The 20515-nt window shown below is 37.7% G+C and overlaps 1 protein-coding gene across 1 annotated transcript in view; it reads left to right on the forward strand.

Moving 5' to 3' along the window:
• Positions 1-20515, forward strand: part of dvl3b (dishevelled segment polarity protein 3b) — a 47386-nt gene that overhangs the window by 25092 nt on the left and 1779 nt on the right. Inside the window, exons 3-14 of the mRNA XM_077248448.1 lie at positions 671-795; positions 6972-7108; positions 7184-7319; positions 8384-8477; positions 8587-8656; positions 9730-9869; positions 9940-10016; positions 10119-10186; positions 10324-10473; positions 12029-12160; positions 13483-13650; positions 13769-13984. Of these exons, the coding sequence (XP_077104563.1) occupies positions 671-795; positions 6972-7108; positions 7184-7319; positions 8384-8477; positions 8587-8656; positions 9730-9869; positions 9940-10016; positions 10119-10186; positions 10324-10473; positions 12029-12160; positions 13483-13650; positions 13769-13984 (1513 nt within the window). The remainder of the gene's footprint in view (positions 1-670; positions 796-6971; positions 7109-7183; positions 7320-8383; positions 8478-8586; positions 8657-9729; positions 9870-9939; positions 10017-10118; positions 10187-10323; positions 10474-12028; positions 12161-13482; positions 13651-13768; positions 13985-20515) is intronic.

The raw sequence follows: 20515 nt of genomic DNA on the forward strand, positions 1-20515 counted from the left end.
CGCACAAAAAGTATTCTCGTCGCTTGATAAACTTAATATTGAGCCACTGTAGTCACTTGGACTATTTTAATGATGTCTTTAATAACTTTTCGTGGCTGGCAAGTTTCAATCCCTGAAGAAGCCTATGGAGGAGTGATCCAGCTCTCCGATTTAATCAAAAATATCTTAATTCGTGTTCCGAAGATGAACGAAGGTCTTACGGGGTTGAACAACACGACGGTGAGTAAATACTGACAGAATTTTCATTTTTGGGTGAACTATCCCTTTAAACACATGTATCATGGTTTACACAGAAATATGCAGCACAACTGATTTCTAAATTGATATTAATAAGAAATGTTTCTTGAGCAGCAAATAAGCATATTAGAATGATATATTAATGATTTATTATTTTATCGCAGGAATAATTTACATTTTAAACTATATTCGAATAGAAAACAGTTATTTTAAAATGTAATAATATTAATGTTTTTACTTTTTTTATCAAATAGATGAAGCCTTGGTGAGTAGAAGAAACTTTGTTCAAAAACATTTAAAAAATCGTACCGACCGCAAACTTTTGAATGGTATTGTATACTGGTAAGTTAGCATGAGACATGAGGCTTATCAACCATGTCACAGATGCTGTAGATAAGGTAATGTTCTCGTCTCTCTCTGTGTCTCTGTACAGCTGGTGTCTGCAGACGGCTCCCATGGTTCTGACGGAGGATCTGTGTGTGCTGACACTCTGGCCGATCTGCCGCCCCCTCCGGAGAGGACAGGAGGCATCGGAGACTCCAGACCCCCTTCCTTTCAGTCAGTAACCCTACAGCTGTTTCTTACTGTGTGTGTGTGTGTGTGTGTGTGTGTGTGTGTGTGTGTGTGTGTGTGTGTGTGTGTGTGTGTGTGTGTGTGTGTGTGTGTGTGTGTGTCTATTAGCTTGTTCACCGACAGACCAAAATAACACAGATTCTAATAATTGATATTAGTAGTAAGGGGGTCACTCGAAATCGATCGAAATTAATTCACAATCTCAAAAATCGAAATAAAAAATGGAATCGTCGATGCTACCACGCCCCCATGTCGCGCCCGTGTTCGGATCGTTTTACTGACTCTATTGTTCAATCTCGTTCATCGAAATTAACTAATCTTTTTTCTAGTCATTTCAGGGGCTTTAAATGTTTAACAGGCAAATTCCCCGAACACATCCACCTACGCAATCTTGATCATATTCTGAATTAAGAAATCATTATAATGCAGACAAAAATAATTTACAGGGAACATTAATAATTACTTGACCTTCCGAGTCTTTTGTTCATTTGTCGCGTGACAGAGGCAATGAACGGATCGGATCGTTCATGAACGACTCATCACGGCGCGGAAAAAAAACACACGTGTTGAAAGGCTGTGAGCCCTCTAACTTAGATTATATCCCCGAGCCCGAACTTGGCCCGACCCGGCCGATATTTCCCGTCACTAACCTCGGGCCGGGCTTTTGATCTATAGACATGCACTCCCAACGCAATAGAGTGCGGCGCGGGACTAGATATGATGGCCGAGTTCGAGCGCGGCCGGTAATGTACTCACTCTGTGTGTGCAGGAGAATAAAACGATTCGCGGGACTCCCGCAAACTAGAAATATCTATGAATAAAACATATAAAAACTAATACATTTTTATTTATCTGTTGCAGAAAAGCTACAAGAACAACTAAAACAAAATAGAAACGATTTACAGGCCAGAGTTTCTATTTATAACATGTTTGCAGCGTTGAGCGATTTAGCCAATCACAGACATATGTGTTGATTTCTTGAACGCAATGGCCAATCAGAAGCATTTAAGATAGACTCTCCTCACCGCTCAAAACGGACTTTTTGTTCAGTGCTGAATTCTGTAAACTGGCAAATCCTCTAGTTATAACAAAGAAAGTGTAGGCTATATATTATGAAAGATTCATTATGCAGTCAGCTTCATTGATAATAACAGAGATGTGTGAGATCGCGATGAACTGATGTCAGCTTTTTAGGAGCAACAGCAACCTGTGCTTAAAAAAAAAGAGGTAAAAATCGAGAATCGAATCGAACCGTGACCTTATATTCGAAAATGTAATCGAATCGAGGATTTGGAGAATCGTGACACCCCTAATTAGTAGTGATGCACCAGAATGATGTTTGTACTGAAGTTGAAATTTAAATTTAGCTAAAAAATAAAACAAAAATTTATATTTATGTAATAATCAATTACTGAATCAAATATGTCAACATGCAAATATTGTTTGCATTGTATACAGACATTTAAATTTCACATAAGGCATTTTTTATATCAACTTTGTAATGATATAGTTGTTTCTATTCCAATTCGTTGTTGAAATATTAACATTTAAACAGTAGCTATAGTAAAAATCTGTCATGACAGATTTATTCAAACTTCATTTAAATAATGAAGACATTACTAGCAGGTAAAGTAAAAATACAATGAATTTGTGATATAGCCCTTGTACTTATATTTAACAAAATGCTCCTCTCTGTAACCTGGAAGATATCAATGCTAAAACGATGTGCAGCCCTACATCCGATGTAGATGCTGATTTGAAGACAAGAAAATATGATGAGTAATATTACTTCTGATAGTATGAAGCCGAACAAGTTAAGACGCAACTTACAGATTTCACATCACAAACACAATGAGAAGTCTGATGACGTTGAGAAGATGTAGCTCTGTATTAATTACAATGTTTCAAATAATTCCTATAGTGTTTTACAAGCTACTGAGACTGTCTTTAAGGGTGCATGTAGCCAGGTGAAGGGCTTGAAAATATTTATCTCTACAAAAGGGCGTCAGAAAAAATGTCGGAAACACTGCTAAATACTGTGTGTGATTTGATCAGATAGACACTCACTGGAGGTGGTTAGGGACTGGAAGTGCTCGGTGTTGACTTGCTCTCGTTATCCTTCAGTCTCAAAGGCACCGGTTTCCTCTAATGTGGGCTAATCAGAGCCCTAACCCAGAGAGCGCTAGCACGTCAATATCTTTAATGACATCTGCCTGATCACAAGAGGTGTGTTAAGAGGAGCTGTGCGAGTCCCAGAGCCGCGCGTTTACATTTTCCAATAAGCCGAGGACCACATTACTTGTAAATCTAATCAACCTTACAGACCCTCGTAGAAAGACACGCTCATCAATTTAGATTGATGTTTTACCGACAAAGGCATCGACTGCTTTAAGTGCTTGTTTTGATAGGAATGTGGAAGTGGTTAAGAAAGAGAAAGACGTGGTGGAGGTGAAGCATTATTAGGCCTGCACAGATAATCCAATTGTGTTATGGCCTTTATTAAAGGGGTGGTTGATTGCGATTTTGTGTAATGTTGCTGTTGGTGCATGAACAGTATCTGCAAAGTCACTGCGCTGAAAGTTCAACGTAAGCAGAGATATCGTCTTTTCAAAATCAGGAAGTTTAATGCCTACAAAAACGACTCGAATGGGACTACAACGAGATACTCCCGGGTTTTACACGTAACTAACCCATAATCAACCCTCCCTCCGGAATATGGAAAAAAGGGGCAATGGCCATATTTCTGCGGCTTTGTCGAAGAAGAAGAGTTATAGTGGAGATCAGTAGCCATGCCGTCAAGTGTGGTCTTCTGTGTTCGGGCTTCCTACGGGCGCTGTAGTTCGTCAACAATGGCTACAATTTATGTTTGATTATGTTCCTGAAAATTACAATCGTAATTTAGCTCTCTGTGCTGCACGTTTTACGGAAGACAGCTTCCAGAATCTCCACGAATTCAATGCCGGATTCAACAACAAACTGTTACTAAAGCATGAAGCACTTCCAACTTTAAAACCAGAGGCAGCAGTTGTTGGGCCACAGCCAGTAAGTAAGACTTAATAATTTTAAATGTATTTGCATGTATAATTTCAGACGTAATGTTTTAGTTTTATCAAGGACGTAAACAAATGCCAGCGCTGGCTTTAGTAGCCACTTAGTTATGCTATTCCGTGTATATGACAAACGCGTACAAACCTTTTGGACCTGAATTTGTAATTATGTTCTAATTTTGTAAATGTATTTTCCATGTATACTTTATGACGTAATTTTTCGATTTGATCAAGAACGTAAACCAATGCCAACGCTGTTTGTTTATAGTAGTCAGTTAGTTCGATGCTATTTTGTGTGTGTAAGACAAACGTGTACACCTAAAGAAAACGATACACTGAGTAAACCAAGTTTTGTGAATGGATAAACGGTTGTTCATTATATCGATAAAACAATAACTTTAAAAAATGGTATTACTCTGTCATTTATTCAGTTATATTAAATGTTTAATCAGGAGAAAACCGTATCTCAAAAGCTATAAGCAGCAGTAGCATTTTCAAGTAACAGCGTATCGAAATTCTTATATAATAATAGTAGAATAGAAAAGAATAGAATAGAATAATAATAATAAAATGTACCATTCAGAAACGTTTTGTAAGAGCCGTGTTTGGGGAGGTTCTGCATGACTCTCTTCATTGCCTCTTTATTCTGGCTCAAACTGATACGGCAGTAGGCTATTGACACTATGTACATTTGACCGGACCACATGCAGCTTTCGCCCGTAAAGGTAATGAGCGTGAAGTTTCCGGACTACGTGCACTACGCAGTTTAGCCAATTACAACACACCGGCCCAACTAACCAATCTGAGCCCATTGCCTGTTCCTGAGGGAGTGGTTTCATAGAATCAGGAAGTCAACCGGTCGTTCAAATGACAGAGGAGAAAGCGGCTTACAATAAAGGTGAAAATTTATGAAAAATAATGCTTTTTAAAAAAAAACACACACTTAGACATGTTATATTGAACCCCATAAACACAGTCATGCAAAGAAAAAAAGCAGTAAACCACCCCTTTAAACTGCAAAAGACTATAGTTTAGTTAAATAAATTAAATTGTCAAAGCCTTTAGGGTGTATTATGGTTCATTGTTTCAGTCTTTTCACACTTGGTCTCAGAATTGTTCATATTTTTCTATGTAAATTATGTATTTTTTTAAAAATGTGCTTGCAGATAATATAATAACTTAAAGAGAGTACACTTTCATGACTGCTTCTTAATACACTTAATTAGACTTAAGTGGACTAATATAAAATTAAAACTTTTACTTTAAAGTCCATTTTAAATCATTTAGTTGTTTCAACTAACAAACTAAAGCACATGTGAAGTACTTGATTATTACGTGTTTTTCAGGATTACGTTTAAAGTGAATATATTTTAAATGTAATAAATTGCAACTTCGTCATTTCAAATATAATTACAAATATATTTCATTAAATATACATGGCATACAAGTGTCAGTAGAAATTATATTAAAGCATATTTTAGTTACCATAAATGCTTGAGCAGTACACTTTAACCATAAATATAAAGATGTGCATAAGTCCTACTTAAGTGTGTCAAAAACACTCTTTAGGTTCATCTAATTTAACTTTAAAATATAATACATTTTCTTTTAATTGTAAATAACATGCAACAAATAACGGATATATTATCTGTTTGATTACAAAGGTGCATTTGGTTCATGGCTTTATTATTTATTGAATCCCTATGGAGAAATTGAATGAGAAAAATACTTCTGGAACGCAGGGCAGTCATTATTGTTGCGCCCTATTGTGATTTTACATTGCACAGTTCAAGTTTCACACTCAATGTTTATCAAAATAATACCAATGTGATTTACTTTGACATAATCGTGCAGCCCTTTTTATATAGATTTTGATATTTTTTGTTTTGCCGCCTGTATCAGTGTGTAGCACTCCAGGCTTGTGTTTTTTTCCCACAGGTCTGTTTGTGCCATTGTTGGTCAGTGGGTCTCTTTATCTGCGTGTAACCACACGTGTGTGCATAGTTGTTTGTCCTGCTGGTGTTTCCTGTGTGTGTGTGTGTGTGTGTGTTTCCTGTTCTGTCTGTCAGGCAGCATGACTCCCCTCTGTGAGAGTGTGTTTGTGTCCAGGTTAATTAATTATTCATGCACTGTGAGTGAACACAGCCAAATGTAGTCAAGAGAAATACAGCAGCGACCTGTGAGCGCCCTCTTCTGGTGATCCTCAAAACTAATGTGTACGGGTCCTTCTCACACACAAGCTGGACTTTGCCACATACACTTCAGCTGATATGTATGCTGCCAAATGTTTCTGAGTTGAGAATGGTTATTTGTGATCATTTTCACTGTGAATGTTTACTGTACTTTGTACGATTTTGTTATATGCATACACATTTTGTGTACTTTAGAGTGTAATACAGCTGTTTGTGCATGTAAACTGTCTGGAAAGTTACAAAGCTCAAAGACAACACAAAAGGGATTTAATCTCATCCTGAAACGCCTTGTCATTACATTACTACATCACCATGTTACACATACACACCTGCCTACCCACCCTCAAAGAACAGTTGGGTAAGTGATTTTGCAATGTCAGGGAGACGCTATTTTTTGCTTGAGGGCAAAAAAACATTATATGGACTTCTAGAACCGACACTATAGTTATACACCATAGATACAGTATAATGCTGTTTACAGATGCCTCGGGAACTGAAACCTGATTATGGTAAGGGGTGTTAAATTTCTGGCATGCACTTTAAGCTGTTGACCAGTCACAACAGACTGGACCAGCTGACCAATCAGAGCAGACTGGGCTTTTTAAAGAGACCGGAGCTAAAACAGAGCGTTTCAGGCAGGTGAAAAAAAGGAGCTGCAGCAATGTACAGTATGTGAAAAATAATGTGTTTTTCTTTATATCATGTAAATGTGTTGTAGAAGACCCCAAATCTAAAAAATGAACTTGTAAATTAGAAATTTCTTTAAGTAGAACCCGTTCATAAATGTTGTTCACAGATCACTAGCTTTTCTTTAAAAAGCCTACAAGTGTGAATTGTGTGTGTGGCATGTGTCACTCATTGATGTGTTTATCACTGCCTGTCTTCTCCTTTCTTATCTTTCTTATTTCCTCTTTTCCTGCAGTGCGAATGCCGCAGGAAGTCAGGATGACCTGGGCAATGACACCGAGCCTGAGGCGGGTCCATCGCTGCGAAGAGACAGAGAGAAGGACAGAGAGAGGGAGAGAGAAAGGCCTCGTAGGAAAGATGCACATGACCATGGTGAGTTTCCCCAGGTGTGTTTTGTGAGGATGAGGAGAGCCAGCATGCTTGTTTGCTGAGTGTTGTCTGCTGCAGGAGGCCGGTTGAACGGTCACTCTCGGCCGGAGCGCAGACAGGAGACGGCAGGCTATGAGAGCTCCTCCACGCTCATGAGCAGCGAGCTGGACACCACCAGCTTCTTCGACTCCGAGGACGACGACTCGGCCAGCAGGTGAGACTTGCACTGAAACACTTTCAACAGACCACATAATGAAAAACAAGGATTTTTCTGGCTCTTTTAAAATGGAAGTCTGTCGTAGACATTATGTATGTAGACTTTCACAATGCAAAGCTCCGTGTCCGCACAGTGTTAATGAAAACTCATCAACAGGGCCATTAATTTTTTTTATTTTTTCTGCCTGCCCAGTTTTTTTCTCTTCTTTCATGCAGCCATTAGTGGAAACAAATTGTGGAGGATTGTTTTTTTCCTCTGCTGGTCTACTATTGTGGTGTCTATGATTTCTAATAAACCCACACTTAAAATGCACGTTGGTCAGTCAGCCTGTAAAGAGAAAAAGCAATCTACACTACTATTAGCACCTTGAGAATTGTTTGCACTGTGAGATTATTTTTTAGGACAATAAAGCAGATTTAGCCCCAATTCGCAATATTATTATGCATCTGGCATTGTCTTTCTCATCATGATAATTTTAATTACACTAATACAGTCTGTAATGAGAATTATGGGGCAGAATGATGATGCGCTTGATGGGCCTGAAAATAATGTAAAAATGCAAAAAGTCCTAGCAGTTTATGCACAGTATTTTTGCATAAAGATAATACAAATTTATTATTAGGACCCTTAAAAATATTTAGCATTTTTACTAAATTTTAGGGACAATTAAGCTTAAGCATTAGCTATTCTGGCATTTTTCACATGTAGAGAGGTCAGTATTAATAAAGGTAATTTGCATGTAGGCATGTTGAAATTATACAGACAGATTGTAAGAGAGGAGGTGAAACAGTTAATGTTATAGAATATGGCTCCTTTAAACACAAATATATCTCCTCATGAAGATGACTTAATGCACATTCAAATCACATGCTCTGGAAAGCCAACACAAAGCATGGTTTTCCATGGTCTGATACACTACTACACTAATTCAAAGGATTGGATGGTAAGAATCACATGACTATCAGGACCAATCAGAGCTGAGAGGACTGTAATGTGCATTAAATGTGCACAAAAGACACTAAATAGGATGTTTTGAAGATTCATCTGTGATGCCACTACAGGTTCAGCAGCTCTACGGAGCAGAGCACATCGTCACGTCTCATGAGACGCCATCGGCGCCGCAGACGGAAACCCAAAGCACCCAAGATGGAGAGGGTGAGACTCCTGTGCCTGATAAACATTGTGTTTGTATCCGGCTATCATTGTTGAACTGTCTCTTTAAGTGTGTCCTTATCTCCGTTTCTCTTTCTCTCGATCTCTCCAGTCCTCATCGTTCAGCAGCATAACTGACTCCACCATGTCTCTGAACATCATAACTGTCACATTAAACATGGGTGAGTATGTGCATATGTATATCTGTGTGTCTGTCGTCGAACATGCGCCACTCTTTTAAAGACAACATGAACTAAATTCACTTACTTCAGTAATGAGACAGAAATGTAGAGCAGGATTTCAGTTATCAAACACAGATAGATAAAGATCTAATAGCACAAAATCGTTACCTAAAATTAACAAAATGTGTGTTTTTATTTATTTTTGTGCACTTTGTACACATTTTTGTTCTTCACTGAATAAATATGAACATTACATTACTTTGGACATTACATTTTTTGCTATTGGATCTATGACAATAAAGTTGCGATGAATCGGAAGTAGGTTTCTTCCAAGCGTAATGGCTTATTGAAAAATAAAAATGTAGGGCGGGATTTGGTTCTATGCATTGGTTGTTCTGAGTTGCAACCTTTGTCCCGTGGGTGTGTCGCTCCAGCCAATAACGGCGCATGTCAGGGCGGGACTTTATCCGCCCGTGTCTGTCAAAAAAAAAAAAAAAACACTGGTGAATGTGCACCATAACACATGAAAAAACACTGCTGGTGACGGCGCACCATAACACATTGTTATTCATTGATGTGACTACACACACATAGGCCTAGGTCCATATACATAAAAAAATGCTCACTTAAATTATAGCTTAATTTTCCGGGGTTTCCTCTGGATGTTCACTTACCGATCCGGGGATTCCCCAGTCCCAATTCGAAACAAATGACACCAAAATCCATCATTGTCCGTTTCACACATGTATTCAATGATCAGTAAATTATGTTGTTGTCATTATTTATTCAAATAAATTTGCGAAAAAGTAAAATGATATCAGACTAAAAGCAGTAAAATGCGATGGGGGCCCCGGCTGTCAATCAATATCTTCCAGTCACGCAGGCCCCTGATTGGCCCGGGCCCGTAAGCAACCGCGTACCCTGCTCACCGATAGTTACGCCTGTGTTGAGGATGTTACTAAATTTTATTGAAAGTAAATTGTGAATAGTGTTTTACAGCACTCTCATTATACTAAATCTATACTCTGCTCCTCATCTCTCCATTTTGTTTTTCTCTCTTCCTCTTGCTATAGAGAAGTATAATTTTCTGGGGATCAGTATAGTCGGGCAGAGTAATGAGAGGGGTGATGGAGGGATCTACATCGGCTCCATCATGAAGGGCGGTGCGGTGGCTGCTGACGGACGCATTGAGCCTGGTGACATGCTTCTGCAGGTCAGTCACTCTGTCATGGTCAGTTTTGGCTGTTTCTAAGAGATTTCTAAGAGTTGCTTTTGTGTTGTAGGTGAACGATATCAACTTTGAGAACATGAGTAATGATGATGCTGTGAGGGTGCTGCGAGAGATTGTCCATAAACCTGGGTAAGAAGTGGATGCTGTGACGTTTGCTCCTCTTGTTACAGGCTAGATGATATTTATATCAACACTGACGTTACTTATGATCGTGCATCTTCATGTTTACAGACCCATCATACTGACTGTGGCCAAATGTTGGGATCCAAACCCCCGTAGCTGTTTCACCCTCCCAAGAAGTAAGAGAGATACTGAAAAGTCAACCTGAAGTGGTTTTCGCAACCATTTCACTTTCACAGTTAAATTACTTTCTTTTACTGTTGACCTTTTTGGTAGCAAGTGACCAGGCCCGTTGGCTTCCCCTGTGTTTGTTCAGGTGAGCCGATCCGTCCCATAGATCCTGCTGCCTGGGTGTCTCACACGGCCGCTATGACGGGGGCGTACCCAGTGTACGGTATGAGCCCTTCCATGAGTACAATCACCTCCACCAGCTCCTCCATCACAAGCTCCATTCCAGAGACTGAGCGTAAGTGTTTATCCACCCACCCTTCCCATAGGCCACCTCTGCTGTGCCCGCTGTCTGTCGCCAGAGGATGACTTCATCTGCCAGTCCACTGCTTACTGTGTTTCGATCATAGCCCTTATCAACTGAGTGTGTCAAATGAAAATAACAAATTTGTGATTTGTCTTGAATGAAATACAAAAACTATACATTGGGAATTAGGGCCACCCTTGTGGAAAAGAAGCACACATTTGCATACAAATGAAAGAATACTTATTACGGAAATATCATACTTTAAAGTCCCCGTGAACCGGAAGTAGCAACTGATTTTACTTCAGTGTTGTGACGTATTTCCATGTGAAATGTAATATCGAATAGAGAGCAGGGGTTTATTTTAGCGCACCTCCTCTACATCTCTCGCTCATAGCCGTCAATCTGACATCATTGGAAAAGGAACATCATTCCAGACCAGAATTAACTTTTCAGATTTTGATTACCATGACAAACAATTTTTTTCTGAATATTAACTTGCTCGGATTAAACCTTAAGACCATTAATGTGTGCAAACAAAGTAAATAGGGTCAATTTTGATTTCATGAGGACTTTAAAAGAATATACTTAAGAGTGAACTGAATGTAAGGTTTTTGGACACTTAATTTTGTAGCCACTTGGGCTTGGGAGTACTTTGGAAAACCATTGTCACTTAACAGTGGACCGCTGCTTCAAGGAAGAAAAAGAAAGCTATAGTTCAATTATATTCAGAGATGCTGGCGAGTTCTCTGGGTTCGACTCCGAGCTCATCTAAGATGGTCCAAAAGACAGTGGAAATCTGTGCTGTGGTCAGATGAATCCACATTTTAGCTTGTTTTGGGGAAAAACGAGCATCGAGCTCTCTGTCCCAAAGACCAAAGGGACGATCCTGTCATCACTGACAGGTACAAAATCCAACATCTGTCATGGTATAGAGGTGCATCAGTATTCAAAATGAATGGCACATCATGAAAAGGAGAATCAGACAATGATGACTTTGGACTGTTGATCAGCTGTCTTGCATTAGGCGAGATGCAATTCCCAAACGATTAAAAAGAAAAGAAAGAAGGTCACGTGACACAGTTGTAAACATGCCTCTGTCCCAACTTTTTTGGAGTGTGTTGCAGCCATCAAAACCAAAATCGTTTATATTTACAAAATACAGTTAAGTTGGTCAGTCAAAACACTGTAAATCTTTTCTTTGTACTTTTATCAGTTAAATACATTTGAAAGAGAATTAACAAACCACAGATTCTTGATTTTATTCAATTTTACAAAATGTCCTAACTTTTCTGGAAATGGGATTGTACATTTGTTTGAACATACTTTTAAGATTTGAAGCACACTACAAGTGCACATTGATTACAGTTAAGCACACTTCTTTTTCACAAGGGAAATTAAATTAGTAATGTTTGAGAAATCAGAAACTCTTCTCAGATCAGTTGGTACTGGCTACAGCACCTTGATGTTCTCACGGAGCACATCTTTGTAATTCACCCACATCTGTGGACTTCTCTGCAACTTCTTCTTACTGTGCTTTACCCTGCAGGGTTCGAGGATTTCCATCTGTCCATCCATAGTGACATGGCAGCAGTAGCCAAAGTGATGGCATCGCCAGAGTCAGGCCTGGAGGTGCGAGACAGAATGTGGCTGAAGATTACCATCCCAAATGCATTCATAGGTAAAACTTCACCCTCATTCTTAAAAATTCAGAAACTAATCTAGGCGTGGGAAGGAAACACCACCAAAAATAAACTTTGTATTTGATTTGATTGGTAACAGCCATAAGTGTTCTGAATAATAATTCATTTTAAAGAAATTAAATATTTGACATAAATGTATGTCACCATCTATGGTTGTGTTTTTTATCTCTTTTAAAATAAATTAAATGGAAGTAGCAACAGATCGTTTCTTCTGTATTGTGCTGTACATCCGAGCGTAACGGTTTAGCAAATAAGTTCAAATGTAGGCGGGACTTGGTTCTATTCATCAGATGTTGATTGGATATTGAGATGTGGGCATGACACTCAGAAGTGGAGGCAGATGAACGTTAGCTTTCAGGGGCGGATTTAAGTGACTAATAATTGGGGAAGTCTTGTGTACGTCACCGAAGATAAGTCGTTTTCTCCGGAAGATCCAGTTATGACATTTTGATTAAACATTTCAAGGTTAAAATAAAAGAAATGAAACTTATGCACCTCAAAGATGGGGTAAATTTTAATATCATGCCCACTTTAAAGATGTAATTTTCCAGCACCTCATCCCTTTTTTAATTTTAAAACATCAATATACAAATGTATTTAGACTCTAAAAGGGATCTTTTACTTATCTCTGGGAGTCCATATAATGCAAGTGAATAGGTTCTGAAATGTCGATGCTCCAAAAAGCACACAGTCATCGTTACATTAATCCGTACGACCCATGTGGAAGAATCAATGTCTTCTGAAGCGTGTTGTGAAGCTTTACAGTCCACTGCACTTCTGCTTCACTTCTCACGTGAGCTTCACAACACGCTTATGTTTACAACCCTTAGAAGCACATATGACAGTTTATATGATTTAACATATTACTATTTGTCTTACATTCAATTATCCTTTGCTTTAGAAGACATTAATTCATCAACTGGGTTTCTATTGGTTAAAACAATGATGGCTGTGTTTACGTCGACTTTCGAACTCACAGAGATGGATTATTTTTTTATAAAAATCTTTGTTTTTTGTTCATAACTCATTTACATGAGGGTGAGTAACTGATGAGAGAATTTGTATTTTTGGTTGAGCTATCTCTTTAAGAAAGATCATATAATTTTCAAGCACCAAAACATTATGCAAATGTTAGTTTTTTTATTGTAAAACAATAGATACTTTGTTCAAAATGAAGACAAACTGTATTTGGAGGCTTTGTGGTTGTTAATGTTGATAGTTAATGTGATGAATTACACCTGTGCATACCCTGCTAGGACAACAGTGTCTTCAGAAGTGAAATATTTGTTTTTCCTATCAGGTTCAGATGTGGTGGATTGGCTGTATCATCGCGTCGAGGGCTTCACTGACAGACGGGAGGCACGCAAATACGCCAGCAACCTGTTAAAAGCCGGCTACATCCGCCACACTGTCAACAAGATCACCTTTTCTGAACAGTGCTATTACATCTTTGGTGACCTCTGTGGCAGTGAGTACATGACCTTTAGTTCTTAGATTTCTCCCCACTCTTTCACGTTGAATCATCTTTTATTTATTCATTTGGAGTAAACTCTATTTCCCTCCTGTTTGTTCCTCTTCTCTCTCAGATATGGCCTGTCTCACCTTGCATGACCATGACGGCTCTAGTGGGGCGTCTGACCAGGACACTCTGGCTCCGTTGCCCCACCCTGGGGTGGCTCCCTGGCCCCTCACCTTCCCTTATCAATACCCGATCCCTCACCCGTACAATCCCCATCCTGTGCACGATCCCACATTCAGCTTCGCTGCAGGGGGCGGCAGCGCCGGTAGCCCTCACAGCGAAGGTGAGACTGCTTTCTACTTGGGGGCTTGAGGCACAAATACCACCAAAATTAACAAAAATGCCCCTCAAATTCAAAATAAGGGGGCAAGTAATGCCTCTATACAATTAAACTATATTAATTTACATTTAGATCTAATCATGTTGTTTCAAAGATTTCTTTTTACATGGATTTTTTTCAGGTTGAGCATTATAACCAATCACACGTTTCTGTATGAATTCATTGGCCAATCAGAGACATTTGGATTAGTTTTTGCTAACATTTTACGCTATGTTTTGCAGCATTATAACCAATCGCACACGTTATAACCAATCACAAGCACTGCATTATAACCATTCACACATGTTATAACCAATCACAAGCACTGCATTTTAACCATTCACACACGTTATAACAAATCACAAGCACTGCATTATAACCATTCACACACGTTATAACCGATCACAAGCACTGCATTATAACCATTCACACATGTTATAACCAATCACAAGCACTGCATTATAACCATTCACACACGTTATAACCAATCACAAGCACTGCATTATAACCATTCACACATGTTATAACCAATCACAAGCACTGCATTATAACCATTCACAAACGTTATAACCAATCACAAGCACTGCATTATAACCATTGACACACGTTATAACCAATCACAAGCACTGCATTATAAACATTCACACACGTTATAACCAATCACAAGCACTGCATTATAACCATTCACACATGTTATAACCAATCACAAGCACTGCATTATAACCATTCACACACGTTATAACCAATCACAAGCACTGCATTATAACCATTCACACACGTTATAACCAATCACAAGCACTGCATTATAACCATTCACACATGTTATAATCAATCACAAGCACTGCATTATAACCATTCACACACGTTATAACCAATCACAAGCACTGCATTATAACCATTGACACACGTTATAACCAATCACAAGCACTGCATTATAACCATTGACACACGTTATAACCAATCACAAGCACTGCATTATAACCATTCACACACGTTATAACCAATCACAAGCACTGCATTATAACCATTCACACATGTTATAACCAATCACAAGCACTGCATTATAACCATTGACACACGTTATAACCAATCACAAGCTCTGCATTATAACCATTCACAAACGTTATAACCAATCACAAGCACTGCATTATAACCATTGACACACGTTATAACCAATCACAAGCACTGCATTATAACCATTCACACACGTTATAACCAATCACAAGCACTGCATTATAACCATTGACACACGTTATAACCAATCACAAGCACTGCATTATAACCATTCACAAACGTTATAACCAATCACAAGCACTGCATTATAACCATTGACACACGTTATAACCAATCACAAGTACTGCATTTTAACCATTCACACGTTATAACCAATCACAAGCACTGCATTATAACCATTCACACACGTTATAACCAATCACAAGCACTGCATTATAACCATTCACACACGTTATAACCAATCACAAGCACTGTATTATAACCATTCACACACGTTATAACCAATCACAAGCACTGCATTATAACCATTGACACACGTTATAACCAATCACAAGCACTGCATTATAACCATTCACACACGTTATAACCAATCACAAGCACTGCATTATAACCATTCACACATGTTATAACCAATCACAAGCACTGCATTATAACCATTCACACACGTTATAACCAATCACAAGCACTGCATTATAACCTTTGACACACGTTATAACCAATCACAAGCACTGCATTATAACCATTCACACACGTTATAACTAGGGCTGCAACTAACGATTATTTTGATAATCGATTAATCGGGCGATTATTTTTTCGATTAATCGATTAATCGGATAGAAATTAAATTAGATTTTTTTTTATTATGACTAAATAAAACCGTAAATCAGGGTATTTATGTGTAAAAGTGTACTTTAAAAAGTGCAAAAGCCACACATTGAGTTTTACTAATATCAATATTTGCATTGTTTTTAATGATAATTGCTGATGGCAAGTTGACAAACATGATTATTGTTAAAAAAATGATATCCAACATATTATGTTTTAACACAATTTTTGTTAAAACAAATTTACACAAACATGTTGTTCAGATGTGAATATCTGAACTAAAAACAAACTAAAAACATCTAAAATATATAATTCATTTAATTTTTATTTAAAATTAATTATATATAAGGAATATAAGGATAAAGAATATAATATATATTATATATAATATATAAAAGAATAATATAAGGATAAACTGATTAAATAAATATAGAAAGACTGAAAACAATTGTGTGAATGTAGAGCCGCAGTAGATCGCGTTTGAAAAACAATTAAAACTTAGTAGACAAATGCTATAAAAAGAGAACGGAATGGAGGTAACGTTACCCAGCAAGCTAACAGGCTTGAGTAAAGGACAGGAGAAATTATGCATTAGTGCACAAGCATTCGCTGAAAACCACTGAGTACAGTGACTAAAAAACAATATTTTACTGCTGCTGTTATTAACTGCCTTTATATTTAGTGCTTCGCTTTGTAAAGACCGTTTTAATTTAACCTATTTCTGCGGTACCGCTATTTTAATCCATCACTTACGTTGCGAGCGAACTGATTGCGCAACCTGATGCTCGAGACAAAATACAGACATCCCAAGATCCCGGAAGTCCGGGAGTCTCCCGCATATTGATTACGGCTCCCTGATGCCCGCGAATTAGTTCAAACTCCCGAAATCTAGAGCGCACAAGCAGCTCCAAACCTCCAAACCGTGTAGCGCGCGCGCTCGGCAGAGCGCCTGAGGGAGAGAGACCTTGCGTGTGTGTGCGTACCAGTAAACGCTCCCCGTGACGTAAGCAGACCAACTAATCGATAATGACATTCGTTGACAACGATTTTCATAATCGATTATAATCGATTTTATCGATTAGTTGTTGCAGCCCTAGTTATAACCAATCACAAGCACTGCATTATAACCAATAACCATTCACACATGTTATAACCAATCACAAGCACTGCATTATAACCATTGACACACGTTATAACCAATCACAAGCTCTGCATTATAACCATTCACAAACGTTATAACCAATCACAAGCACTGCATTATAACCATTCACACACGTTATAACCAATCACAAGCACTGCATTATAACCATTCACACACGTTATAACCAATCACAAGCACTGCATTATAACCATTCACACACGTTATAACCAATCACAAGCACTGCATTATAACCATTGACACACGTTATAACCAATCACAAGCACTGCATTATAACCATTCACACATGTTATAACCAATCACAAGCACTGCATTATAACCATTCACACACGTTATAACCAATCACAAGCACTGCATTATAACCATTGACACACGTTATAACCAATCACAAGCACTGCATTATAACCATTCACAAACGTTATAACCAATCACAAGCACTGCATTATAACCATTGACACACGTTATAACCAATCACAAGCACTGCATTATAACCATTCACACACGTTACAACCAATCACAAGCACTGCATTATAACCATTGACACACGTTATAACCAATCACAAGCACTGCATTATAACCATTCACAAACGTTATAACCAATCACAAGCACTGCATTATAACCATTGACACACGTTATAACCAATCACAAGCTCTGCATTATAACCATTCACAAACGTTATAACCAATCACAAGCACTGCATTATAACCATTGACACACGTTATAACCAATCACAAGCACTGCATTATAACCATTCACACATGTTATAACCAATCACAAGCACTGCATTATAAACATTCACACACGTTATAACCAATCACAAGCACTGCATTATAACCATTCACACATGTTATAACCAATCACAAGCACTGCATTATAACCATTGACACACGTTATAACCAATCACAAGCACTGCATTATAACCATTGACACACGTTATAACCAATCACAAGCACTGCATTATAACCATTCACAAACGTTATAACCAATCACAAGCACTGCATTATAACCATTCACACACGTTATAACCAATCACAAGCACTGCATTATAACCATTGACACACGTTATAACCAATCACAAGCACTGCATTATAACCATTCACAAACGTTATAACCAATCACAAGCACTGCATTATAACCATTGACACATGTTATAACCAATCACAAGCACTGCATTATAACCATTGACACATGTTATAACCAATCACAAGCACTGCATTATAACCATTCACAAACGTTATAACCAATCACAAGCACTGCATTATAACCATTCACAAACGTTATAACCAATCACAAGCACTGCATTATAACCATTCACACACGTTATAACCAATCACAAGCACTGCATTATAACCATTCACAAACGTTATAACCAATCACAAGCACTGCATTATAACCATTCACACACGTTATAACCAATCACAAGCACTGCATTATAACCATTCACACACGTTATAACCAATCACAAGCACTGCATACTAAGGATTTTCCTAGTCGAATCAGAATCTTCAAGTCTTGCCTTATAGTCGGCGATGTACAGAACATCACACAAAGATATAGAAGAAATGTATAAAAACATTTGGATCAATAAAACTAAGAAATAACATAAATAACTCCAGAAAGTCCACACTGCAGACAGGATTTGCATTTCACATGCAAATCAAATAAAATCGGCTAAATTGCCTGTGTTAGCAGGCTCTAAGTACAGCACAACATCCATGCACCGAATAAATAAACAATTAGTTTACAGAATTAAATTAGAATAGAATATACCTTTCTAAAAAATAAAAAAATAAAAATACAAAACGAAATAAATCAGAATCAAGTCACAAGATGAGGAGCAAATGTGTGCAAACTGCCTAAAGTTCAGGGGAACAAATATTCAAAACACAAGCCACAAATAGTTAAATTAGATAACCCTGACAGATCAATAAATAAAAAATAAATAAATAAATAATTTAAATAACGAAAGTTTAGCCATAATTTTCAACTTTGTCTTTTTAACTGCAGAAACAACAATAAACGCTAAACTGGAGTAGCAGTCTTTTCAGCTAAAAATGTTCACAGATTCCAAAACTCAAATTAGAACCGTCTGAAAGGTTTTGAAATCACTTGTACCCTTCCTGATCGAGAGAAAAAAATCCAGACTTTCACTCTGTCTGTGTCCGTTTGAGTCTTTTCAAATTGTGTGCGCAGATTAAAAGCTTTTTTCACTTTAAGCATTTTAGAATGTCCCGAGGAAAACCAACATGTTTACGTTGGCCGGCAGAAGTGCGATCATGGTTTTCCTGATGCTAAATCCAGCCTTGGAGAATATCCTTTCTGATGGTGTGCATCCACACTTTACATTTTCTTATCCCAGACATTTTTAAAGATTTAAATCCCTGCCGCCAAGATGCTCCTCTGTCGGTCATGGATCGAAACTCAAATCTGTCCAGGGTGTTTGGATTTATTCATGCACGTTAGAAAATATTTATTAAAAGCTTCTTTCTTTGCACATTTTTATTTACAGCATTATCATAATAGGCTGTATATTAACATATTGACAGACAACCGGTAGTTCTATGTGAAATCAGACATTGAGCATATAGCCAAAGTGGCATGATCCTCGTTTCATAACACCTTTGTGATAATTCGACTGTGAGATTGGTAGTCGGATCAGGCTCATCCTATCGAAGCATTGAATCTTCGACTATTCGGCGTCACCCCTACTTCATTATAATCAATCACACACGTTATAACCAATCACACATGTTTCTGATGAGCATACTAATACATTGGCCAATCAGAGAAGTTTATATTAGTCACCGGTGAAAGAGGAGAAATCTGCTGAAAACACTGGAACTTTGTTCAGTTCTGCAATTCCATGAATTCTCTCCTCTTAAACAACAAAGTGCAAAGTATGTTTTGTTTTTCAGCAAAGATAATCAATGTGAAGATTTGATTTTCTAATGCGTAAAAAATCTATATTAATAATAATTAATAAACGGTTCTCAGCTTGATTTAATTGTGTAGTCTAAAATAATTTGCCATTTCCAAAATAAGATATTTTGAAGAATGTCGATAACCAAACAGTTGATGGGGGGGATCCATAAACCGTTTGATTACCCATATTTCTTCTAAATATATTTTTTTTGTGTTCAGCAGAAGAAATTAATACAGGTTTGGAACAACATGAGCGTAGGTAAAGGATGACAGAATTTTCATTTTTGGGTAAAAAATCCCTTAAATTGTTAAATTTAAATATTTGAAAAAAGAAAACCACACAGATATATATAATTATAGGTAATTATTTTTCAAAAATGCCCCAGAAAATCACTTGAGTGATCACTTGAGTGCCCCAGAGTTCAGATGCAAAAGCCTCTAAGTGCCATCTGAAATTTCTTCTAGAATGATCATTTTTATCAAGCACGTATATTTAAGTTCAGTAATTTCACTTAAATGGCTATGAAAATTACCTATTAATTGTCATTTAAGTGCAATTATTGAACTTAAATAA

Source organism: Siphateles boraxobius, unplaced genomic scaffold (assembly GCF_051911475.1).
Source record: "Siphateles boraxobius isolate OS27281-9 unplaced genomic scaffold, OSU_SipBor_1 30, whole genome shotgun sequence".
Classification (NCBI taxonomy): domain Eukaryota; kingdom Metazoa; phylum Chordata; class Actinopteri; order Cypriniformes; family Leuciscidae; genus Siphateles; species Siphateles boraxobius.